This window comes from Meleagris gallopavo, chromosome Z (genome assembly GCF_905368555.1).
Source record: "Meleagris gallopavo chromosome Z, MGAL_WU_HG_1.1, whole genome shotgun sequence".
Taxonomy (NCBI): Eukaryota; Metazoa; Chordata; class Aves; order Galliformes; family Phasianidae; genus Meleagris; species Meleagris gallopavo.
Window position 1 is genome coordinate 65,582,588 of NC_139435.1, and position 26,677 is coordinate 65,609,264.

Here is a 26,677-nt window from a genome sequence, read left to right on the forward strand (position 1 = left end):
GTCACCATTCCTGTGCGATGTGGCACCAGGGGACATGGTTTAGTGAGGAAATATTGGTGGTAGGTGGACAGTTGGACTAGATGATCTTACAGGTTTTTTTCCCAACCTTAACAATTCTATTTATCCACCATTACACTCTAGGCTGTCTACAAGCAGAAGGGAGCCAGGAACTCTGTCCTTTCCGTGAGATAACATAGTATTAGCCTAGCCAAGAAATGTCAGTTTATGAGACGCAGTGGGTTGAGGAAGCAGTTCTAGATAATATCATTAAGAGAGATGTGAAATCAGACTCAGTCAGCAGCTTTACTACAGGCAGAGCACTGATGTCAAGTTGAAAGCCATGCCAGGTTTGTTTTAGGTCTTTTAATGAGGTGATCAGAAATGACCTACCAGATGTGTGCACAGAAGACACAACAATTCCTTTAAATAGCTATCTAAATCTCACGTTCAAGGAATAAGACAAGCATATGGCAGACAGGTGCTTGTTTCTAAAAGCTTCCTGGTTTAAGAAACACGGTCCAAGAGTTTAATAATGCCAGCAGCACTTGACATTCTCATCTACTGCGTAGCATTACCTCTCCACTCAGTGCAATGACTGTTAAGTGATCCTGAGATGATGGACCAAAGCACAGCAGAATCACAACCTCACACTTCCAGTGAGCAGACTTTGACCTCTTTAGGGATCTGCTGGAAAAAATAGATACAGCCTTAGGAGATAAGAGACATCCAGGACAGCTAGCTGATTTCCATAGAACACCTCCCCACCCTAGGTGACCAACCAAATAAGCAGGAAATGGACCAACGGCAGCTGGAGGCCTTTCTTGACTGAATTCTAATATAAAAAGAAGTATAAGAGACATAGCCGCAAGGATAGATGACCCAGAAGGAACAAAGAGACGGGATTAGTGGGATGTAGCCAGATCTGGCAGATGAGGAGACCAACAATAATTAAGGTTTTTAAGGGTATAACCAGCAGCAAAACAAAATGAAAAGAAAATGAAGTCCTGATGCTAAACTGTGGCAGAGGAGATCTGATGACAAAGGATCAGAAAAGGCCAACATCATCAGGGCTATCTCCACTTCAGCCTTCACTGACAGGAACCTGTGGCCCTCTAAGGCCAGAGGAAAAGCTTACGGTCAGTCAGGGAGGATCAGCTTAGAGAACAATTCAACAAACTGGACAGATACAAACCCATGGGCTAAAATTAAAAAGACTCATACGTGCTGAGGGAGCTGGCCGATGTCACCAATGTCAGTTTGGATTATCTTATTTTTTTGATGGTGATCAAGGAAGGTTCCTGAATACTGAGAAACAAGGAAAAGGGAAATAACAAAGACACCATTCATTTCTCCAGGAAGGCTGATCAAGGGACCCACAGGCCAGTCAGTTTCACCTTAAACCCTGGGAAGAAGATAATATTGGAAACCTCGTTTTCCCAGTTACTATATGATCTCATATTCCCATAAATAGGAACCAGGCTTGATTCATCCACACTGACATAGTTTCATGAGTTCACCAGCTTCAGTTCCTGACTTTTTTCCTAGTCTCAGTCGCTTCAAAGACTGAGAATTTACCTCAGGCTTACTTTAAGAAAAGTACATGGACTTGTCTAAGAGTTCTCATTTAGTCAGAAAAGAAAGAAGTTTGTAGAAGCTTAAGCAGATTTATTTTAAGCTTTCAGATTATACTGCAAACTGGTTTCGTTTGTGGGTGGATGAAGAGCAATAATTAAACTAGCAACCAAGGAAGCTGGAAGCAGACTCCAGACTCTCAGTATATTTTTTGCTGGGAAGTTGCCAGGCTCCCTTCCAGAATATGAGTGCTAAGTAAAAGCACTCCAGCAACTGCACCAAGAATTTATACTCAATCAGGTGCTAATACAGGCCTAAGCATTCACCAGGGTGGTAGCTGGAATCAGATGAGCAAAGGGTCACATGCAAGCAATAGTTTCCAGTTAGCACACACAGACATTTGGAGTTCTAACAGCCTCCTCTATGCATTAGCAAATTTCTAGTTATGCATTGCAAATCTGGTAATCCACATGCAAACTGCCTGATACACTCCCTGCAAAACAGTCTTGAAGCTCAGTTCATCTGCCTAGTATTAATATAAACAACCAGAAGTCTGGTTTTTATATTAATACAAACAACACATCTTCAAAGAATAAAAGCTACACAGGTTATAGGCCACAAAGCACTATGAAGAGAGTCAAGGGTTCTGAAAGAGGACAAGCAAATCCCCACTGAAGTCCTGCTCAGATTTCAGCTAACATAGCTTACAATGAGGCCTGATGCATGCTGGGAGCAGCACCATTCAATTAAAACAGGTATGTAAATATGTAAGAGAGGATGGACAGAAAAAGATAGAAGCCATTATCATCTGCAACTCACATCTCCTGCAGCCACAATTCTTACACACTGACTGCTAGCAGTCTCTTCAGAATCCACTAACCTTTGGAAATGGCAAAGAACAAAACTTCCACATACAGCAACTCTCCCAAAATGTTTCTGTAGTGGATCCATCTGAAGCTGGACCAGAGGCTTCCTACTGTGACGCTATGCCTGAATCACAACAGAGGAGGAAGGATGAGAGCTGTCAGTCAGTAGGGAACTATTTCTCTCAAAGGTGAGGAAACTGAAAGTTACAAGTTACCAGTTAAAGAACTCGTGAATTAAGAGATAAATCTGTGACTTCACGTTAGACTAGTCTGTATGAAGCAGACCAAGACACTGCTTGTTTTCTCTCCAAACAAGCTTATAAAATAAAGTTTAATGTACAGAATACGTTGTCTTGTAAACTTGATAGATCCAAGTGGACTGTGACACTAGCACAGGTGGAACACTAGAGCTTTTGGAGGGGTAGACAAGAACTCAGCCCTGGCAGTCAGGACCTCGTGCAGCAGTTGCTGGTCTCAAGGCAGACCATCGAAAGAACAGCCAATGCCACCATTAGGAAGCTGCTCTCATGACTCCAGACTCAAAAGGAGTCTCTAAACTCTAAAGGGATGGCAAAGACAACAACAGTAGAGGACAACAGGAGTAAGCCGAACAGAATACTTTATTTCTAATTCTGAACAGCCTGGCACTTCCAATATTTAGTACAGCCTATTAAAGCAGCATAACTCCAGCAGGGATAGATCCCAAGTCTTATAATAATTCTACAATAACTTGGATACAATTACACAGCAGCATATCACATACTTCTCACCTCTGCTCCAAACCCAGCAAGCTCTTAATGCTGCTTTTTATCCTGAGTGTCAGTGTTTTTCCTAGACTGTACAGTAGATTCACTACTGAAAGTGACAAAATGGTGAAGTAGTCACATAGCCACATGCAAGCAGAACTTCCCTTTCTTTTCTTTCCTCCAGAAAAAAAAAAAAAAAAAAGATAAATCCACACTGACACTTTCCCATTGGTCTTACCTTCCTCAGCAGAGAATCTGATTGGAAAAGCACACCTCAGTTAGCAGGTGTGCGGGCCTTTCAAAAGCTTGCTCTAAGACTCCTCAGGACATCATCACATATGCAGGAGGAAGCAATTCCTCAGAATGTTTCCCTCTCAGCTGACATCAGGGGGTCAGCACTGCTTAGGTTCAGCTTCAGCAGTGTCCTTGTTTGGAGGCTGCCAAGGGTACGGGAAGAAAAAGCCTGAAAAAGCTGATGGAGGACAGACATCAAGTCTAATTGCACGAAGCACTGTTTATCCTGAGGGGTACAGAATGCTTTATAGAAAGATCTAGCCAATTCAGAAATACTTCAGAAATACTGCAGCTCAAGTGTTTTATTTCTGTTGCAGAATCACCATAAATGCTTACTATTTAGCCAGATATGTCCACCTCATTTAAGAAGTTACAGGCTCTTAAAACAGCTTTCTTCCCTACAAGATGAAGACATTATTTCCAATAATAAATATTCTGAAGCACTCTTCGTAAGATTCACAGTAGTCCTCTGCTCCAAACCAGAGAAGCTGCAGAAAATGACACAAAGGATTTCCTTCCCTTTCCCATGACCAACTAATTCAATATCACTAGCCAATATTGTTAAAAGAAAACTAAAATTTTATGAGACTTCAAGCTCAGACAAGGTCTAAGCTACCAGAGTATTGCCAAGTTTGAGTCAAAAAACAGCAGGACACATGTAGGCAATACTCCTGTCCTCCAAGTTCCTCTGACTCAGGATAAAGTAGTGTCCTCACTCATCCACTCCAAAAAGGCAAGAAAACCATGCTTTAAAGAATGCAAAGCTGCGATGGCACAGATTCAACCACTTCAGGCTGCACATCTGTGGCGGTGGAAACTGAAGCACTACTTTAAAGGCAGACAAATTCCTTTACTCCCGCACTTTCCTGACAGGATTCCAGTCTCAGGGCAGGAGACCTTTATCTCACAGCAACATTTAGGAAGTATTTGCTCAGAGCAGATAAAAAGAACCCAGAAAAAGCAAGTTATGCAGTTCATGATGATGGGTCAGCAGCTGCGCTACCCTTCTACAGACTGTCTTAACACAGGCATGGCTATGGGATGTTTCTCACAGAAGTTTACTGACTCAGAGCCGCTTCAGCAAGAGACCAACCCACTCATGTCCTGCAGTGCCAGACTCCACCACTCCCCCAGAAGATCCACAGAAAAGCCAAGAGAATAGCTCCTATCCCAGCAACAATAAAGAGTGGGTGAAAAGATTCTGAGCTGGACTTCAATATGGACCTCTCTCTTTTACACAACTACTGCGGTTATTTCCATGAAGTAGACAAGAGAGCTAGCCTCACCTTTTGAAAGATCAATGACCCACCACCAGCAATTCAGCATTAGAGATATTGCAACCACACAGAAGTCTCTATTTACCTCTACTTATCACAGTCACTCTACAGACTACTCACAAAGTGCAGACAACTGAAGTTCATTATTGCCTTAAAAACATGAACACTTGTTTGCTCACTGGAGTTCTTCCTGAAGTGACAAAGAAGTCAACTTGTCTTTTTTCTTGCCAGCACTTTGGGTATTAAGTGAAAGAAGGGACAGCTTACAGACAGTAGATCAGTTGGACCCCTTCCATCAGAAGGATCAGGCGCTTGGCTTTTTTCTGCTAATTCAGCTAGAAAAAAAAAAAAAAAAGCTGCTCTCTTCCTACTGGAAATCCTTTTATTCCACGAGGCTCATTACCCTGGTGCCATTTCCAGGTCAAGCACAGACCTCATCCCCTTTTTGCTCTTCCCTTTATAGCATGCCCATGCTTCCAAGCACCCAGAACATGCAGTATTACACAAAGCTACTAGAAGATGGACTTCACTGTGCTGCTGGGGGAAAAAAATGGTAAAAACCTTCCTGATGAGAAGGAAATTGGCCTGGGGGCAGAAATGCCTCTCCAGCCTCAGTTTATGATCAGCTATCAGAGACAGTGGTACACTTCTCAGAGACCTTTCAGTAGCAACCACAGAGGAGCATGCTTGCGCTCTGAACACTCAAATCTCTGCAGTACAGCCCAAGAATGAGGTTGAATGGGCATCATCAACCAAGTGGTTGCAGGACCTCTGCTGTTCCAGGGAGGCCAGAAGACCCATAAAAGGAGCTGTCAAGCCAACTGCCACAAATCTCATTCCACACAGTGGAAGCACTCACATCTCTGGGAGACCAGCAGGTCTGTGACACCTTGTAGGAACAGCAGAAGTGCTTAAAGCAAAAAAGTTGCAGCCTGTTCCCAGGAAATCCTACCTTGCTGCTTTCCAGGAAATTCTGCTCACAGACACACTCTGTCTTTGAGCGCAGTTAGTGGATGAGCACCAACAGAGGCAGACTCACCCACATCAAACCCAGAATCCGCAGCCGGGCAGCACGCTTCAGAGCCCTTCCCGACACACGCCACAGGCTGGGAAGCAAAGGGAAGGCAGGCTGAGGTACGCACGCGACAGCATCCTTCCACACAACCGCCGAGAAGAAGCGGTTGGGGGCTCTGCTACGGAGCATAGAGCAGCCGCACGGCGAAGGACCGACACCGCCCCAGCCCCGGGAGGGCACAGCCCTGCCCCGGCACCCGCCTGCCATCCATGGCAGCGGCTCTCTGGCTTCGCTCCCCCGCGAGGAGCCGGACTGCAGCCGGGAAGGGGCTGCGGGGAGGCAGAGGCGCAGCCCTTCCCCCTCCGCTCGGGCCCCCCCCGGCGCTGCCCTCCGCGGGGCCGTACCTTGTCGGCGATGCTGCGGGGCAGCAGCAGGTCGGGGCTAGGAGTGAGCGCCGGCCCCATCTCCTCGCTGCTGGAGGTGGCCAGAGGATGCGGCATCTCCCGCAGCGATTTGGGCCCGGAGGACGGGAGAGGCTTAGGAATGCCCGCCGCGCCGCCTGACATCGCGCCGTGGCCGGCCGGCAACCGCAGGCCTCGACAGAGAGCTGCGGGGCCGCGACGAGAGCCTGCCCGCCGCCACCGCACTACGAGGCGGCGGCGGAGGAGGAGCGGAAAGAGGACGGAGGAGGAGGAGCGGGAGCAGCGCCCGCCCTCCGGGCAGCGCCGCGCCACCTGCCGCCCCGCCCCGCCAGCGGAAGGCAGCCCGCCCCGCCCCGAAGGCGAGGAGCGGCCCTGCGGTGCCCGTGTGCTCGTGGGCTTTAGGGTCTTAGTACTCACTTAACCGTGATTCAGACTGCGAAAAAAATGTGTTTGTGTTGCGTTGTTGAGCACTAATTAGACACAGTAGCACGCTACAGAGGGAGAGACGCAGCACTTCTAAACTGTTGTAGCCCCTTACAGCTATATATCGGTATACGAAAATACACATACAGATACCTGACCAGTCACGACTCCAGTGCTGTGAAGTTTCATTTGTGTTTAAGGTCTGATGGAGTGCCGCCCACTGCCTGGAGGTGGGCCAGGAAGCCTACAGGTGGCAACTTGAGCAGCGCAGCAGGACACGGGTGAGAATGCAGCACTGTGGACTTTCACAATAAAAAAAAACAATACTTGGTAGAATCACAGTATCATTTATGTTGGATAAGACCTCTGAGATTATCTAGTCCAACTGTTACACATCCCCACCAATATTCCCCACTAAGCCATGTACCCTAGTGCCACATCTACATACTACTTGAACACCTCCAGGAACAGTGACTCCACCACGTCCCTAGGCAGCCCATTCCAGACCATTCTTACTCTTTTGGAGAAGAAATTTTTCCTAATGTCCAACTCGACTCTCCTCTGGTGCAACTTGAGGCCACTGCCTCTCAACTCTAGTACTGTTACTCAGGAGAAAAGACCAAGCCACTTCCTTTCAGGCAGTTGTAGAGGGCAATGAAGTCTGCTCTGACCCTCCTCTTCTCCAGACCAAGCAATCCCAGCTCCCTCAGCTGCTCTCCATAAGACTTGTGCTCCAGTCCTCTGACAGCTTCACTGTCCTCTGAACACACCCCAGGGCCTCAATCCCTTTCTTGAAGCAAGGGGCTCAAAAGCAAACACAGTACTGGAGGTGCAGCCTCAGCAGTGCTGAGTACAGAGAGATGATCTCCTCTGTGCTGCTGCTGGCTTCAGTATTTCTCATACAAGCCAGGATGCCATTGGCCTTCTTGGCCACATGGGCACACTGCTGTTCATGTTCAGCTGAGCATTGACCAACATCCACGGGCCTATTTCTTCCACACAGCCTGCTAGCCACTCTGCCCCAGGTGTGTAGCGTTGCTGGGGTTGTTGTGCTTGAAGTACAGGATTAGATACTTGGTCTTGTTGAACTTCATCCCACTGGCTTCAGCCTAGTGATCCAGCCTTTCCAGATCCCTCTGTAGGGCCTTCCTACCCCCAGGCAGATCGACACTTCCTGCCAAGTTGGTCTGCCAACTTATTGAGGGTGCACTCATTTATCACAGCAAACAGCAAGACAAAATCAATAGCTACATAATATGGAATTGTATTAACACTCCAAAGCCACATTCCAGACTCCTGTAAGAAGGAGGCTGTGAAGCATGCCCTGTTAGATGCACTTAAGAAACAACAACCTATTTATCTATCAGGAAGAGGAAGCAGTATAAACGAGGTGGCTTTAATATATACAGTCCAGCTTTCTTCTAGAAAATCCATATCTTATGTGGCAAATACAGGTTTGTGGGCAGGTTTGTGTATCCACTGCACTGCCCAGGAAACAGTTCCCCTTCATGCATGCCTGTGTCTCAAAGGCTTATGACTTATTAGGTGCTCTTCCAACCTTTCTTTTAAGCATCCTTATCCAAACACATTTCCAGCTCAAACCCTTTTCCTTTGGGTGACATGGCAGCTCCCAAACTGCTGAAACTCAAGCATTTGGACTATGCTCTCAGACGTACGGACTGAATTTTGGGTGGTCCTATGTGGAGCCAGGATTGGGATTTGATGATCCCTGTGGATGATCTTTTCCAACTCAGGATATTCTATGATCCTAAGGCTGAGACTCTCAGACTGGGGCAGAGAGTGCTTCTGGGACACTTGATTGCAGTCCCCAGTACCCACAGAAAGGAGGAGGTGGAGTTGGGTTCCACGCAGCAGTGCAGAGCAGCTGGGCAGGAGATTCAGAGCATGAACTGAAACTGGAAATCCTTGATTGATATCAAGAACATTTTCCCCATGCAGACAGCTCTAAGCAGTCGAACAGGTTGCCAGAAAAAACTGTGCAGTCTCTATCCTTAGACATTTTCTAGATCTGACTGGGTAAAGCCCTGAGCAATTTGGCCTGATCTCAGGCCTGACCATGCTTTGAGCAGGAGATTGGACCAGAGACCACCCAGGGTCCGTTCCAACCTCAGTGATTCTGTGACTCAGATAATGTTTGTTGCTATGGAGGTCATATGTCTAGTTTCTAAAGTGATTTTCCTGTATACAAGGATGAAGTTCCAAGCTCTAGTGATTTATTTATTGGTTTAGCTCCCTGTGAATACTGTATGGCCAGGCAATGTGCCTCTTTTATTTACTAATCACATTTTTCTGTGTTGCCCTGGATCGTTTCTTCCTGGAGCTGAAACAAGTCATCCTTAGTATTTTCATCTGATCCAAACTACTTAGAAACACTTTCAAACTGGACCACTATATGAAAAATGCAAAGTTTGTGCCCACTAAGCTGAAGTCTGGCTGTAAAAAGATCAGAAGACATTAACAGAAGAACTTTTTATCCAGGAAAATATAGAAACCTGATGATTAATGTGGTGATAGTCTCAAATTCTCATTATGATATTTGTGTTTAAATTTCAAAATTCTAATGCCATAGAGTGCACTATAAAATCAAGACAAGTAACTGCTGAGTAGGGGGAGGGGGAGGGGAGCGGAGGGGAGGGGAGGGGAAGAGGGAGGGGGAGGGGGGGAGGGTGAATGGAATGAGAGGGGGGGGGGAGGGTGAATGGAATGAGAGGAGAGGAGAGGAGAGGAGAGGAGAGGAGAGGAGAGGAGAGGAGAGGAGAGGAGAGGAGAGGAGAGGAGAGGAGAGGAGAGGAGAGGAGAGGAGAGGAGAGGAGAGGAGAGGAGAGGAGAGGAGAGGAGAGAGAGAGGAGAGGAGAGGAGAGGAGAGGAGAGGAGAAGAGAAAAAGTACGTCACGTAGATGACTTCCTGTAGGAAAAAATTCTTTCACACACAAATAGAAAACCTCTAAATGCATCAGCATGTGGGTTATATGGCTCCAACAGCAGGCACAAGAATGTACAGCCAAAAGCTGAGGAAGGAAAGTATCTCTTTTCTTAGTAGTAGCAGCATTGAAGTAAATAAATGTCTCAATTCTGCTAAGAAGTTACAACTGATGAAAAAGATGATAATGTTCCAGTCTCCATTTCCTTCTCCACGCCACTAAATGTAATGGTGTTCTTTTATGACTGCGGTATATTCCTTGACATGCTTATTGGTAGTTTTCTTTTTGTTAAATATTCTGCAAGCTAAAAAGAATCAGCATATTGAAACATTCAACCAACAGAATTAAAATACAAATTGAGAATCAAAATCAGTGAGTGGCTAAAGAGAGATTGAAATTCACTGCCCAACTCATAACACATATTAACCAGAAAAAGATGGTATGTTCTCCTGGCAAAATCTTAACTATTTCTTATGTTTACATCATTTCAGCTGGGGAAAAAAAAAGAAAAAAAGATATAATAGGCATGTCTATAATGCTAATGAGGAAAGAAGACAAATGGATTTGGGGATCAAGAATCTCACAAATTCATGACAGAGGTCACCAGTTTCATGTGTGTTTGTTTGTTTGTTTCTGAATAGTTCTATCTCTGTATCACTGAAATAAAAATCTTGCAGGCTATCTTTTCAGATTTTTACCAGATTTTAAATTGAGAGGTGAAAGACCTAAGAGTTGCCTTTTCATTCCTGCCAGTCTGCTATGGATACAGCAAGGCTACACAGGAATGCTTTTGTACCTCTATTATGGCAGGGTTAGTTTAGGAAGTAATCTTACCACTTTTGGACTTCAGCTGTATCTTCTCATCCAGGCTTGAAGTACATTACTGTTAAGAATCTTTGGCACCAAATGGAGAGCATTCTGTGCATGTTAGATCTCCTGTTATTTTTACTGATGGTGGCACCTAGGTCAGTACAAGCAAGAAAGGGAATTTTGAACAGACGCTATACAGTGCTATTGACTTATACTGTGTACTAGATATACCTACAGCTTCTGGAATAGAAGCAGCTTGGTAGTGAATTCTGAGAACCGGGTTCTTTCTAAATTGTCTTTCTAAGTCCTCCAAAAAAAGAACATTTTTCTCTTTAAAACATTCTAATCTTAAAATTAGTTGACAGATGTTACATACAATAGCAAATATCTTATCTGGCAGCAAAACAATTTGGTTGCACAGTACTTTCCTGCATGGCAAGGATTGGAGCAGCTCCTCACCAATAATGGAAAATGACCTGTAGTATTTACAAATTTAAGGATAAGCAGTGCCAGTGGGTTACAGCTGTTCTGATCTGGATTGCTAAGTGCTCAATAATACCAGTTAGGATGTTTTTATAATGGCAGATGATTTCTTAAGTGCTCAGTGTGAGTCTGAAAAGGACTCCTTCAGCTATTTCATAACATTATTTTTCTAGTGCATCTTCATTGTCCTGTTCAGATAATGAGACATAAAATACCAGCTAGGTTTAAAATGACTAGCAAGTGGCTATCTTCAGGTTGAATTTATTTACCAGTCCAGACATTGAAAATCCACCTGCTTTCCAAAAAGTATTCTATTTAAAACCTAAATGATGGAATTTTTCTGCATAGCACACTCCACAGTACAAACACCAGGGTAGACCAGAGGTCACACCCATCAGACACTCAGGCTTATCTGGCAATTGAGAGCCCATTTCTCGATATTTACATCTTTTCCCACACATGCTCTAGTTGGAGGGGATAACGATAGCATCTGTCTGCACATGAGCATAGAATCACAGCATCACAGAATCACAGAATCATAGAATCATAGAATGGTCCAGGTTGAAAACCACAATGATCATCTAGTTTCAACCCCCTGCTGTGTGCAGGGTCGCCAACCACCAGACCAGGCTGCCCAGAGCCACATCCAGCCTGGCCTTGAATGCCTCCAGGGATGGGGCATCCACAACATCCTTGGGCAACCTGTTTCAGTGTGTGACCACCCTGTGTGAAAAACTTCCTCCTAATATCTAACTCACATCTTCCATCTTAGTTTAAAGACACCATTCTAGAGGATGTTCAAAAATTAAAACTCAGCTATATTTTTGGAAAGACAAAAACAAGGCAAAACAAACAAACAAAAAAAGTCTTTTCCTCCCTAGGTTATTACAGCCCATGTCTTTCACTGCAGAGATTGAAGAGAGCAGGCTTTTGCACCCAAGTCATTTAAATCTTATGCACATGACTGCACACAGATGTGATCACTTCTAGTCAACAGTGGTATTCATGGACATATTTAAACTAATGGCTATGCTTTGCTGCATCAAAAGGCTTCAAAGCGGTCAAGTTTGATGGGAAAGCAATAAACAGGACAGATAGTGTACTTGTAATAGATAATAGAAGTCTGTGCTAACCAGCAACCAAATGAAAAATGTTCAACCATTGAGGACTCCAGCTACAGCAACAGTATCTCAAGGTAACTATTTAAAAAAAAAAAAAAAAAAGCAACCACATAAAATAATTTAAAACTATTCATAACTTTTTGAAATTTTTTTGAAATGTGTGTGTGATACCCACAATAAAAGTAAGAAATAAAAGGTGGTATTCAGAATATATCTGTATGAGTAGCATTGCCATTTGGAAGAAAGAGCAGCCATGTGGAAGATCTTGGCTCAAGCCAAGCCGATACGCTGCACAGTCCATTTTCACTTAAGCCAGAAAATGGGTAAATCTTTTATTTACCTCAGCTTTGAGCTTACCTCATCTGATAGCTGCTATATAAGAGCTACATTTTATAAACTTTACGTGATTATGGTGAACACAAAGGAAGAATTTCAGGGAAAATGAAAGTACTCTGATGTTCTAGAGATTAGACTTCATTCCTTTCAAAGGTTACCTGTATTCCTATTTCTGTAACCCAAAGAGGAAATTAATTTGCTGGTATGAAACTTCTTTCAAAGCCAATCATTTGACTTGAGAAAGCACCACGTTTCCAGACAGATGCTCGAAGCTAAGAGTGTCATTAATTTTCATCATACTTCTATAGGACTGTCTCAGCCTTTCTGCAACTGAGTTTCCTTGCTGGTGAGTCCACATCTTTGCCTTACTATTTTTCCTTTTTCTACCCTCTTTCCTTGCTCCCAGACAAGAACCATGGTCCACTCCTTAAATCTTGTCACCAGCATTTGCTGTGTTAACGAGCTCAGCCTGTTTGACTCTAATTGCAACTTTCCAGAATCGCTTACACCTTCGTCCTGGCATGAACATGCAGTGAAATACCCCAGCTTTGGATCATCATCCTGGGCTCTGCACCGTTCTTTACTCACAGTGCTTCTCATGAGTTAAGGACAGTATACAAAGCCTGCAGATGAAGTGAACCACAGATCAAGACAATATAATTAAAAAGGTTAAAAAACAGAGCATATGATAACTCTCAAGAAACAATGAGAAATTATTTAAATAAATCAGGAAAAAAAATCAGAGGGAAGGAGCTCAGTCAGCTGTTTAGACAAAGGGGTTTGGAAATAATGCCCATGTGTGCATAAAACAGCAATGTTTACCTTCAGCATATTAACACGACGTTAGTAGTTCCAAAGCAAACAGAAAGCTCCTTGTGATTGGCAGCTATTTGCTGGTTGCTGGAGTGCTGGTTGGGATTTTCAACAAAACACACAAACACACAAAGACAGGTTTCACCAGGCAAACAGTCTGGGTAACCAAATCCTACACCTGGAAGTCACAAGTCTCCAGACATAAATTTGCCCAGTTTAAAAGTTCTCACTCTTAGAGAGGTTTTGAGAGGAAGCACAAAAGGATAAACAGCAGCATACTTGGTCATTGGAACATTCCCCACCCCAGAACATGTATACATAATAGGAATACAGGAAAACTTGCATGAAAAATGTACTGTTTTCAGTCAGGTGAACATTGCAGATATGGTGTGTTCCCCCAAATTATAATTTCCACATAATCTGCTCTGTCTACAGCAGAAGTTTGATTAAAAAAAAGAAAGGCAGCTCACTTCAACAACAAGCATGCATTTGGTTGTCCAAGATAATGGAATAGCATGGCATTTGGCAGCCACTCTCCCTACATTCTTACCAATATGAGTAATTCCATCTTAAGTAAAACAACTCCAGCTTTAACAAGCCCTTGTCCCACTTTAAGCCTGGATGCTGGCGGGCAGCTCACAATTTGTAGGGCTTGGTGAAGGGGAAGCACATGAATGTAAGCCTGCAGGGTGTGGGCATCACTACCAGCCCACTACCCTCATACTGTGCCAGAGGCTTATTTCAGTACCAAATATTGAAATAACACACACGCACACACACAGAAGTTCTTTATTTCAAGAAAGTTTACTGCCTGAATTAAAGCCCTGCATATAAAGCTTCAGCACGGCTGCATTATTGCCTTCTCGACCAGTTGCAGCTCAGTGCTGGGGCATGTTTGCTGTTCGGTGCGTTATCTCTTTGTTACAGTTTTAATAACTGATTTCACTTGTCTGTGACGGGAGGTTCGACTGCCAGGGCCCGAAGCTGAACCTGCCGCCCGCGCCTCGCCCAGCAGGCCCACAGCCACAATACCACCCCGTTGCGTAGAAACCAGCGGCGCACACAGAACGAGGCGGGGGCGGGCCCGCCCCTTCTCATTGAATCCGATTGGTCATCTTGGCACGTCCGTCAAACCGTGATTCGTAACGTTTTTCTGCGCCACCCGGAAGGATAAAGTTAAGCGCCGTTCTGGGAGAACTTCGTCGCGTAGCTTCTGACGTCATGCACGGACCAGCGTGTGCCGTGAGCTGATTGGTCGAGGCCGTGCAGAGCGAGCCGAGCCGCGCGAGGAGGGGCGGGTGGGACGGGATGGCTGGGAGTCCTCTGGGACGGGGCTGAGCGGGGCGGGGAGCGGGAGCCCTGCGGCAGGTGAGTACGGTGTGGGGGCGGGACGGCTCGAAACGGGACAGGAGGGTCCATTCCAGCGGAGTAATAGGGGGGGAGGGCAGGAGGAGAGCGCATTCCCGTGAGCGGGGGGAGGGGATGCCAGCATAATACATGTGGGTCTGGGGGGAGAGGAAAAGAGGAGTAGGAGAGTTGGTTCTCGGGGGGGGGGGGGAAGCTGAGGGGTTGGGGCATTGCCGCTGGGAGTGGGCCTGAGGTGACTTTGACATTTATTCTTAACTAGTTATAAACAGTGGTGGTGCTTTAGATCCAAACTTTGAAAGGAGATGTTCTTACCTGTGCTGGGCCTGATTTGCAGGTATCAGTGAGGTTAACGTTTGAGCTGAGTGAAACTGGTCTGGAGTTGAAGGATGGCAGCGAATCCCTCGGGACAAGGTAGGCTTCTAACAGGAGGACTCTGGCAGAGCATCTCCCAGGCTACACCTTTAATGTGTAGAAAGGGCAAAACAGGGGTGGAAGGTGGGGCTGGAAGTGGCAAAATGTGAGCAAGCTCCTGGAGAAGGCATATTGTGTGGTTAGCATGAGGTGACCCCAAGTGACCTCAGGAGTACTGGGTGGCTGTGAAGGCTCTTCCTGAAGCATGCTGTAGGCACGCACAGTCATCAGCACTGAGCAGGACTGCAGCCCCGGCCCTAATGGTATGGGATAACCAGAAGCCTGCACCAAGTCCTAGTGGGAGCAAGAAAGCAGCCAGGGGCAGGTAGCGGGGTAGCCTAGAAGGAGAAGCCAAATAAAATCGTAGTTGCACTCCCCATAGAGTGGCATGGGGAGTTTCTTTGCATGATGACACATCAGCATTGATTCATTAAAGACATGGGAACCGTCTGTCCTCCATCCATCCCTAGGGCTGAGGCACTTGGGCTAGGGAGAGGAGTTGTTTCAGACAATTGAAGGAGGCGCTTAAATCGCCCTCTAGAGGTACCTTCTGGAAGTCTTAATGAAGCTCTGAAGTTTCTCTAATCTGTGGAAAAGTTAAGAAGAAGCTTCCAATATATCATTTTTTGCTTATTGATTATGAGAACTGAATTCAGTTTCCCAGTACTGTGTCAGTATCTTTACCAAGAAGGCAGTCCTACAGAGCTGGGTACAGTCGATGCTGAAGCACAGAAACTGAAAGCACAGAAGGGCTACTATCTTTTATTGCTTTTCCTTTTCTCTGTGCAGTCAAAATTCAAAATAAATGCAGAAGAAATGTGTTGGTCCAAAAGACAAGTTTTACTTGCTGCTTGACCAAAAGAAGGTAGTTTCTTTCTGTCCTGGTGTTTGTTTCCAGTTTGTCTTTGAGCGCACTGACGTTACACAGTCAGAGCAGGTGGATTGAGTGTTCTGTTTGCAGACTCCCTCTTAAAGAGGAAGATTATGGTGTTTTACATTGAATTATATCATCTGCAAACTGCTCTGCTCTGCATTTGAGTCTGATCTGTGTACAAGCACAGTGCTCAAGGGCTGTTGCAGATCTCTTCCCTGGACAAATTTGCAGCCATTAAGCAATCAGTGGCTTACATTTGCTGATGCATGCAGCTGCTGACGAGAGATACAGATAGACTATTAGTATATCTTTTGTTAAGTTAATGTACTGAATTGCTAGTATGTTTGTTTCACAGTTATACAATTTATATGAAAACATATCAGAATGTAAATTGTTACTGAATGTATTACTATACGGTATAATGATGGATGATGACAGATGGTGTTTTGTTATGCCACCAGCTGCAGGGAGATGAGAAAATCAAAGTACAGGAACTCTCTTTTTTCCTAGGCGTTAGGTGGTTAGGTTCTCCTTGGATTTTACTTTTTTTGCTGCCTTGCTTCATGTAGGATATCATTTAGGAAAGCATATTTCAGTAAAGAAAATGCAGAGAAATGCTTTCTGAATTGAGCAGACGGTGTGCAGTGTCAGTACTATATGGAACTTAATGGTTATGAAGCTGAATGTCTACTTTTCTTAAAGTCTCTCCTGAGTGCAGAATATCTGAGGGCTCTTTTGTGCCTTTATGCTTGGATAAGTAATAATGCATATCCAAAAAGAAATCTATGTACTCTGTAATTGAAGTGACCAACGGATCAGAGAGAAGGGTGAGAAATTTGAAGTAGATAAAGGCCATGCTGTTTTTTTGTTATGCAGCGTGAGCTTGTAGAACAGATAGGGAGGAGAAAGACATGGGGAGGTAGGCTTAGATGTTTGGGATCGGGTCAGAAGGACAAGGTTGCTATGAGCTCTTACACATACTGCTATAACTCAGCAAGGTTTTGACCTTCTGTCATCTTCTGCCTTTTGTGTGCAGCACAGGGTGGTGATAGTAAACTTCTAGCTTCTACACAGAGCACTTAATAAAACACTCGTCAGAAATACAGATATGTTCAAACCTGTTCTTTGTTATATAATATCTTTAATCTGGGACCTTGGCGCTGAGCATCCAGGTTCTCAGTTCAATGTACAACACCACCATTGATCTGTTTAGCTGCTATAAACAAGTTGGTACTTTTGTATGGACTCTTGAGTTTGCAAAACAGAGAATACTCCTGAACTGCTCAGTAGCTGTGCACATCCAGTTATAAGGAAAGTCTGAACTTAAACCTTTAGTAATAATTGCTGTGTTTGGAGGGATGTGGATTTGATGGGTGAACCACTCAGTGGATAAGAAATTGGTTGAAGGGCTGCAGACAGAGGGTGGTGATTAATGGCTCTATGTCCAGGTGGTAACGAGCAGCGTCCCCCAGGGTTCTGTCTTGGGACTGGTGCTCTTTAACATCTTTATCAATGGCATCGATGATGGAATCGAGTGCACGCTCAGCAAGTTTGCTGATGACACCAAGCTGAGTGGTGTGGCTGAGACGGTGGAAGGAAGGGATGCCATTCAGAGGGACCTCGGCAGGCTGGAAAGCTGGGCCCAGGTGAAACTAATGAGGTTCAACACAGCAAAGTGCAAGGATTTGCACTTGGGCCGGAGGAATCCCAGGCATTTATACAGACTGCAAGGAGCAATCCTTGAGAGCAGCCCTGCAGAGAAGGACCTGGGGGTCTTGATAGATGAAAAGCTTCACGTGAGCCAGCAGTGTGCCTTTGCAGCTCAGAAAGCAAATGGTATCCTGGGCTCCATCAGAAGAGGGGTGGCCAGCAGGGACAGGGAGGTGATTGTTCCTCTCTACCCTTCTCTTGTGAGGCCCCATCTGGAGTACAGCATCCAGGTCTGGAGCCCACAGTACAAGAAAGACAGGAGCTGTTGGAGGGGGTCCGGAGGAGAGCTATGAGGATGATCAGGGGACTGGAGCACCTGCCATATGAGGACAGGCTGAGGGAGCTGGGCTTGTTCAGCCTGGAGAAAAGAAGGCTGAGGAGTGACCTCATTGCAGCCTTTCAGTACTTAAAGGGAGCCTACAAACAGGAGGGGAAACAACTCTTTGAAAGGGTAGATAACTGCAGGACAAGGGAAAACGGTTTTAAGTTGAGGGAGGGGAGATTTAGGTTGGATGTCAGGGGGAAGTTCTTTACAGAGAGAGTGGTGAGGTGCTGGAACAGGCTGCCCAGAGAGGTTGTGGATGCCCCATCCCTGGAGGTGTTCAAGGCCAGATTGGATGGGGCCCTGGGCAGCCTGGTCTAGTATTAAATGGGGAGGTTGGTGGCCCTGCTTGTGGCTGGGGGGTTGGAGATTCATGATCCTTGAGGTCCCTTCCAACCCTGGTCATTCTGTGATTCTGTTTGAAAATAAGTTCTCATCGTTGTGTTGTAACTGAGGATGGCTTTTTTTTTTTTTTATGTTTACTTGTTTAGAACCAGAAAGCAGAACGGCAGGAAAAAAAACTACAGATGGAAAATTACTTTCCTTACAATTCAAATTGGTAACTTACGTAGCTATTACAGATTGGTCTTTTACTGAAGTGCTGTAGGGGCCTGGACAGGGAAAATCTGAAGGGAAATCTCTTACAGACTGTCAGATTTATGAATAATTTTGTAAGGATGCCAGTTTTTCTCACTAAAATGGATTTCTCATGCCCCACTCTCTCAATTGTTGACTTTTAAATATGCAGGTTTAATTTTGCTTTAAGAATAAATTAAAAATACTACTAGTAGGATCATCATGGTACTCAGCTGAGGAAATAACTTGTATGTGTTGGATGTCTCCCTCATTTTCCCAAGTAGGATTTCTTCTGTTTATCACTGATAAATTCTCTTAAATTATTTTTTTCAGTACAGTGGATGGCAGGTGGATAATGACTGAGTTCTGGAGCAATCTATTACTTAAAGTAAATAGATAAAGCTCTCTGAGCAGGAAAGAAAAAAAAACAGTAATTCAAGTTTCCTCTGAATCTCTCCATAAATGTACGATACTATAGCAAGAGTTGCACTAAAAGCAAAGATCATAGTCTTTCTTGGTTTCTGATCCTAGTCCAAAAACAGCAAATAAAATTTTACTCTTACAAGTGTCTTAAAGCTTTCTGAATCATAGCATCTGCTTCATGATAAATGTGAGTACATTTAGTTCTTATTTTTTAGCTGACAGTAATGTATTAAAAAGTAGTCTCCTTTTTCTTGCCTGAGTCACCATATTGTCTGATTTCCAACCACGCACCCAGATTTATACATTTGAAGATAAGCTAGCACTGGCAGAAGGGTACTGGGTGTCATGCCAAGTTCTCAGGCAAAAAAAAATTAAAACTGTAGAATGTACGTGCAGACTTGATGACCTTAGCTTGTGCTCTCTTAGAAGTGCTTCAGTTCCTGTATAGTTATTGTATTGTCTCCAGAATTCATGAGAAGATCTGAGCTAGCTGCAACTGAGAAATGTTGAATCATAACTTGTTGGCAGGATCTCACAGCCCTTGCATCTATCAGAGCACACATCCTGCTATCTTTCAACATCTTGTGCTCATTACTGTTGTTTTCAGATAGAATTTCTGCATGAATTGAATAACAGATTGTCACTTTATGTACAAGAACATATGCAGGCTTACTGTTGGTCTCATCCTTACTTATTTCATACGTAAAAACTGTACTACAGTTTGAGGTGATTAGCATGGAAAAGTAGGCCCTGGAAATATATTACACTGTTATCATACTTTCCTTGATTCACTGTATTTCAAATGTAGAATCTGATAAGTTTACCATACATTTGAAAGGGAGGTTATCTGATCATGTACCGTAGCTGTAGCTCCAGAAGTGGCTTGGAAAGAGGTAGGGTCTAACTTGAGACAGAAACCTTTATTTTAAAATGTATTTGTATGTATGATAGCTTAAGGAAGCTATTTCAGGTTGTGAAATGAGAAAAGGAAAATTAAACCTTCTTATTTATACCGTTTTGGATGGGAGCAAAGCTTTGAAGATTAGTGTGTTCATCATAATGTCATATTACACAGTGATTTTTAATTCCACAAAGTTAGAATTGGGCCACAGAAATCAAGTAAATCTTTCTAATATTTTTCTGTCATTCTCACCAGGTTTCCAGAATAAAAATAGGGTTGCAATCCTGGCAGAACTAGACAAGGAGAAGAGAAAATTACTTATGCAAAACCAGTCTTCCACAAATCACCCTGGAGCCAGGTATTTTCTGTTCTTAGACCTGTGTGGATATCACTCATTAAATTGAAGGGCGGGGGGGAAAGAAATTACAGAGCAAGCTGTAAACTTACTTAAACAGTTACCAGTAGTGTTTGCTAGCCATCCTCAGTAATCAGTCAGAGACTCTTTGCACACTAGGACCACATTAATATTTAAAGTTGTTCACCAGAAGTGAATTTTGGCTTACTTAATTTCCATTTGAGAGGGAGGGAAACAGGTATGCTTGCTCAACTAAAGTCTATCTTAAAGAATAATTAGGGAATAAGTACCTAGAAAGCATTTAATATTATAATTAATATTAATAAAAGCTAAAATGCTCCAAGGAATGTAGGTAGCATGCTATAAACTTCAAGGTACTGTCTAGAGTACAGTTCTAAAAGTGAGTTATCCCTGCATACAAGACAAAGTCAGTTCATACTACTTCCAATCTTTTTGAAATAGAGACTGTGTTGTAAGGATGGTTCTATTAGGTGTTCATTAGGTGTAATGATCTAAATTAAATTTAGAAGCTTTTGTCAAGATGTCTCCTATTTAAGGAAGAGAACCTACAGATTTTTGTCTTGAATCAGTAGCTGGAAGATCTCACATCAGCTGACACGAAGAAATGGAGAATGTTGTGCTTTGGGGTCAGCATGAAGCACATGCAATGCCGATTCTAGACACAGTTTTACATCCGATATCTGTGCAAGAGTTAGATATTCTGAATACAGACTGAGTTCTGCTGACACTTTCTTGAAGGAGACTCTAGATCACCTTTAATTCTTCCTTGCTGTGTGTGGAATATTTGAAATCACCTCAGCTAGATCTCTTCCGTAACTCAGTACACAGGTATGATTCAAATGCAACTACTGGTTTGGGAAGAAAATAGTCATACCATTGTGTACAAACACCTTCAGACAAAAATACTTCCACTCTTCACTGCAGGTCCGGCAAGTTTCAGGAGTGGTTGTTTGGTTTCTTTTTTATTTATTGAGATAAACATTATGCCAGTGAGTGGAATTAGAGCCTGCTATTTTCAAAGGGGACAGAGCAGCAGACACACTCTCTGCTTTGGCATGGTGGACTGACTGATGCATGGTTTTTGAGCCACTTTCAATTCTGTGGATGGAATGTTATGCTATGGGCTTTGAACCATGGAGTCAGCCAAAATAAGACCATGGAATTTCTGCAAATTTGGTAGAAAAAAGCTACATGTATGCAAACATGTATTATAGCCAACACAGCCTGTATAAGTGTGAATGAGGCAGCTGAGCACAAGGGAATCCTCTCTCTCAATTCAGAAAGTATATCAAAAAATGTCAGCTTATGACAAAACCTCAAAACAAAAATCATACTAAAAAGTTAGAGGAGACAGAATTGAATGCAACAGAAACACCTTCAATATAAAGTGAAAATATTATCTTTTAAATGAAATGAGTAGTATTTTTTTCCAGCAGTGATGCTTATCTTCATTTTTGTCATGAAATATGTTTAAATGATTTCTGGCTTACATTATACTACTTTAGGTGATCTTACACTTAGATCTTTTTCAAAAGCAACCATGCTCATGAAATATTACGTAGCAAATCAGCTGTTGACATCATTGCTGCTAGGAGAAATCAGCTCATGAGTTTCCTTGGATCTCTTGTTGTTCTTCATACTTCTGTTTCTAACTGAGTGGAGCTGGACTTTGAGCACCAGTATCTAGAGCCAGTTTGAGAGAGAGTTATCAGCTGCCTTGCATTACAGCTCTAATGGGCATCTTCACTGATTTTTATCTGGAGGATGACTGTGCATTTTAATATATAGAGTGAGGGAAAACATCTGCTTTTTATTTCTTATGTTCGCTTAGCGAGTTGAATTAGTCTCAAGATACAAGAGCAAAATAAATCTGCTTATAAACTTTAATTTGAAACCTAATATAAGCTGCACTGACGTAAGCAAAATCAATTTTGCGTACCCTAAGCTGTTGTAATTGTTTTGGTTATGTTAATAGGAAGCTTTTTTTACTACAAGCAGTGAACGTGCTGTCCAAGAACTGATTCTTACGCTGAGGATTGCAGAGCTCCTGTTAGTGCTTCTGTTCATAAAAATGATTTGGGACAATCACGGAGTGACTGAGAAATGGTGAAAACACAAAGCTGCAGTTCTGAAAACTGCTGATGATTATATCCCACTTGTTCCACTGACTTCAGTGGGACTTCACCACTGGGCAAAATCCACAACAGGCTTCAGGACTGTGAGCCTTCCAGGTTTAGTTTGTCATCTGTTGGTTTTGCTAGGTCAAATGATACAGCTGTGATGATCTCTGTACTTTCCCTGTCTTACTTAAGTTAACAAATAGCAGTTTTCCAATTAATAGTTCAAGTCGAGCCGTGAGTCAAGTAAATCCTAAGCTGTGGAGGTTATGGTAGTTTAATCTATGATATAATCTTGTTCTTTTTTGCAGCATTGCACTTGCACGATCACCTCTAAACAAGGATTTCCGTGACCATGCTGAGCAACAGCACATTGCAGCTCAGCAGAAGGCTGCACTGCAGGTAAGCTAATACAGAAGGGTTCCATTCAGTTTAGCTCTGTTTCAGGCATGCATCCCTCCAGAGAGCAGTCCTGCTCCTAGGGAGAATGAAAAAATCTTTAGCAGATAGGTTTCACACAGTTGTCACAACTGAAGTATTGTCTTTTGTTCTGAAGTTCTGTCTCTTGTCTCAGTATGGTTGGGGGGTTGTAACATATAGCATAATCACAGACACTTTGTACATCTCTGTCAGTTTCATCCAGTTTAGAAATGTCTCTTGAACTGTAGGGAGAGCACAAGTGGTACAGATTTCCTTCTTTGAATCTGAGGAGGTGCCAAGTAAATACCCTGCAGTTCTGAGTGATACAACAGAAGACTTGGGAACCTGAGTTTTACATTTACAGACTATCTTGCTCATGTTGCGTGAGGTTGATTTCAGTGTTGAAATTGGAAATTGAACAAGAAAGTCAGTGCACAGCCACTTGTTTTCTTGCTGTTCCAACATGACTTGACAGAGAGCAGTGGGAAAAAAATTGGAGATGCAAAACTAACAACCCTGTTTCTGTATTTTATGTGTTGTTGTATTTCTTTTAACTGTTAAAAGCCACAGATTGCCTAGTCCTTCATCCAGAAAGGACTGTATAGGATTGTACAAAGGCTGTCTAGAGCCATAGGCAGCAGATGTCCCCTTCCTGTGAGCAAGCATATGTACATCATTTGAGTAGAATGCTGATGTCCTAGAAGTGTGTGATTGTATGGTGTTTGTACATGCAACCTCAGGTTGAGTGACACTACTGATGCACCCTTCTGGTATACAGTCACATGTAACATCAACCATGTACCTAGACTTGTGAGTTGATTATTGATGGGAGTGCAAGTGTGAGATCTTTGAGAAGAGTGGCCAGGAGTTCATTACCACTGGGATTTCAAGAGAAGAGAGCAGTAGAGAATGGCCAAGTTAATACAGCTGATGAGCCCTTCTCAAATATGTCTGATTTAAAGTGGCATTATTAAATTGGAATATCAGAGCATAAGAGCAGACTGGGAGAAATACTGCTTAGTGCTGCAGAAACTATAGTCTTGAATTGTATCAGTGCTACAGGGAGTTGTCCTTTAACAAATATTTTTCTTCTTTCAGCATGCGCATGCACATTCCTCAGGATACTTCATAACTCAAGACTCTGCATTTGGAAATCTTATTCTTCCTGTCTTACCTCGACTTGAAGTGGAATGAGTGATGCTGTTTCTCGGAACTGTGGAGTCTGATTCTAGCCATAGCAGGACTGCCTGACCTTTTAATTCTTTTATTTTTGACTCTTAAATCCTTAAATCATTCGGGATTCTTGTGGTTGCCTTTGGAAGTGCAAACTCAACTAATGAAAAAGCAGTGTTCTTGAACAGAGGTTTTATTTCGTATTTCAGGCTAAGGTCAAACATAAGACCTCCCTGGTGTGTCAAGTGCATGGTGCTTACTCATATCTTCCTTTTTAAATAAATATCCAAACCAGAGTCATCAAGAGATGTACACAATAATAAAGATCATAAGTGCTGACCAAGTATGCAAGTACCACTTTTTCTACTTTGATGAAAAAGAAAGACACTTTTTTTCTGTCAAAGCAGACATGAATTTATTATGCACGTCAGTAAGTCACCTTTTTTTAATTGACATGCAGGAACATTACTGGTATAATGCTGTTTGCTGTTACAACATTACATGGTCTTCACAAGTCCTTTGTTGTAGTGTACCTACCTCTTTATTTTGTGAACTATGAAAATGAATTAAAGTCACCAAGAAGAGTGGAAAAAAAACAATTGTTTCAAGCAGTCTCTCAATAAAATAAAAGAATCCTCTAATTTCAGATTGAAAGTGTGCAAGGACATTTCAGATCAAGGATCAGGGAGTTGTGTCTTTTTCAATACTTCAAGTGTGTTTTGTCTTTGCTTTATTCTTTGCCTTTTTTATTTGTGATAACCAACTGCATCTCCATGCTGAAGGAAAATGTATTGCTCTTAATTTTGTGATTGTGGTTATGCTACCAATATAAAGTATCTTACAGTGAAAAATAGTCCTTACATAGACATTTTTGTGTCTTCACAGCTTTAGTAATAAAACTGTACCTTGATTGTTTTTCCTATGGAGGCAAGGTTCAAGAAACAAAAAAGAGAACTGAGGTGAAAGTCAGCAGTTAGAACACATTGTTAAATTGATGCTCATTTGAAGCACATCTGTCTTGTGCAAAAACCTTAGCTGTCCTGTCCTGGGGTTGTAGAAGTGATTTCGGGAGCGTGGACAGCAGATAAGAAGTGCAGAGAACAGTCTGCTGAAATACTAAGTGGCATTGCAGGGTATCTTTTCTCTGTCTGAAGGAGATTGCCTCAACCTGGTGAGCATTACTGAGTTACAGGCACTATTAAGAATTCCATTTCTTATGTGTGAGAGCAGAGCAAGGGCCAAGAGATCGGTGAAGGTATGAAGGAAATGCCACCACTTCCATGTATATCAGCTGAGTATGGAGCTGTGCAGAAACTGTGATGTATTAAAACTCTTTTAAAAAGAATTGTATGGAAGAAGTTTGATAGGGCTTAAAGATGTTAATTGCATATCAGCTATGCATCAAATGCATCAAAAGCATCAAATGCTTTTTGAGGGATTTGATGTGGTGAGTCATGGGAATGATTATGGTTTTTATGGATGCAGAAAATAATGGTAGAGAAAAGGGTTTTGTCATTTCTGTTTTCAGTGGAAGGGTCTCTCTAGGTTGTTCTTTTTTTAATTACGAAGAGTAATTTCACCACAAAGTTGTTCTGACCACTCAAATGATTCATCAGTATGAGCTGAACACGCAGAGGCTTTGGAGAAAAGGATCTGGTAATCTGTGTGTACGGAAGAGGATGAATCATTCAAGGCTTGGAAATACAAGGTAAAGAAGGTTAAGTAGATACAGCAAAAAGTTTTGATTTTATTGTTGTAGATGTGTCTGAAAAGCAGCCTGTACTTTTCACATTGAAGGACTTTTCTGTTTCTTTGAGAAAAGTTATGAGTATCTGCTTTCTTTGGAAACGATCATTGCTGTCAGTGTTGGTGTACAGACTGCATACGATCCAAGCAATGAAGCAGTTTCTCCTTTGTGAAACTAGTTGCTCTACAGAAGTAGCTTAAACTTGCTGACTGTGTTGTTTTCATCTCAGGTAGTGAAAGATCTGCTTTTGGACATCTGGGGACTGACTCAGAGGTAGCTGAAAGAGGGAAAAAAATTGACGCAAGTGTTGTAATATTTTTAAACTGTAATGCCTAAAATTATTCTATGTAATTGTGATGCACTTGTTGATATATCTAGATATAATTAACTGTAAGAGATACAAAAGCTATATGTAGAAGCTTCTGTCTTAGAAACCACCCTCTAGCAATTAGTGTCAGTTGCATCAATTTGTCTTGGCATACTTACTTTTTCTTTTCCACTACTAATCAGTATTAGAATCATTAATCTGTATCTGTATGTAATCTCCATAAAGTAACCTCAGCAAAAGCTTTTCTACTATTGAAATTGACTGCATGTTCCAATTCCAGTCAGTAGTAGTTAGCATATATACCTGCAGGAGGACGTGCCTGGGCTGCCATGCATCTGGCAGCATCCATTACCATGGTCACTTAAAAACAGGAGGCTTGTAGTCTGGTGCAGATCAGTTTACTTAAGAGCACTTTCACACATGTAGTGTGTGAAACATTTTTATTTCATTTGCTGCAACATTAATTATTGTTTCCAATTAGCATGGTTTGTTGATGTAGAGTCTTATCAGAGCCTTTGTATGCTCCAGGTGCTGGATAAGAGCTAGCCCTGAAAATGAGTACTCCTTACACTCAACAGCTATCATCAGTGAGCACAGTGAGGTTGGGGTTAAGTGATGCCAAGAGCCATAATTTGTCCAGATATAAAGAAGTCATGAACTGAAGCACTGAAAGAACTGAACCACAGCTCCTATCTTTGTAGCTGTCTGCTCTTTTTCTTTTACTGAGAAACATTCCCCTCCTCATGTTTTGAGATACTAAAGTCATTCATCTTCCTATCAATATAGGCTGGAAGATGTTCAGGTTTTAACA

The 26,677-nt window shown here is 42.8% G+C and overlaps 2 protein-coding genes across 2 annotated transcripts in view; one reads left to right on the forward strand and one right to left on the reverse strand.

Moving 5' to 3' along the window:
- Positions 1–6,369, reverse strand: part of SNX30 (sorting nexin family member 30) — a 50,887-nt gene extending 44,518 nt beyond the window's left edge. The window contains exon 1 of the mRNA XM_085213929.1: positions 6,175–6,369. Within this exon, the coding sequence (XP_085070055.1) occupies positions 6,175–6,336 (162 nt within the window). The 5' untranslated portion in view covers positions 6,337–6,369. The remainder of the gene's footprint in view (positions 1–6,174) is intronic.
- An 8,011-nt stretch (positions 6,370–14,380) lies between these two features.
- Positions 14,381–24,137, forward strand: INIP (INTS3 and NABP interacting protein). Its single transcript, XM_085213558.1, has 5 exons — positions 14,381–14,488; positions 14,823–14,899; positions 19,961–20,063; positions 22,510–22,600; positions 23,717–24,137. The coding sequence occupies exons 2-5, from the start codon at positions 14,875–14,877 to the stop codon at positions 23,810–23,812; spliced, it is 315 nt and encodes a 104-aa protein (XP_085069684.1). The 5' UTR covers positions 14,381–14,488; positions 14,823–14,874; the 3' UTR covers positions 23,813–24,137.
- The last annotated feature ends 2,540 nt before the right edge of the window (positions 24,138–26,677 follow it).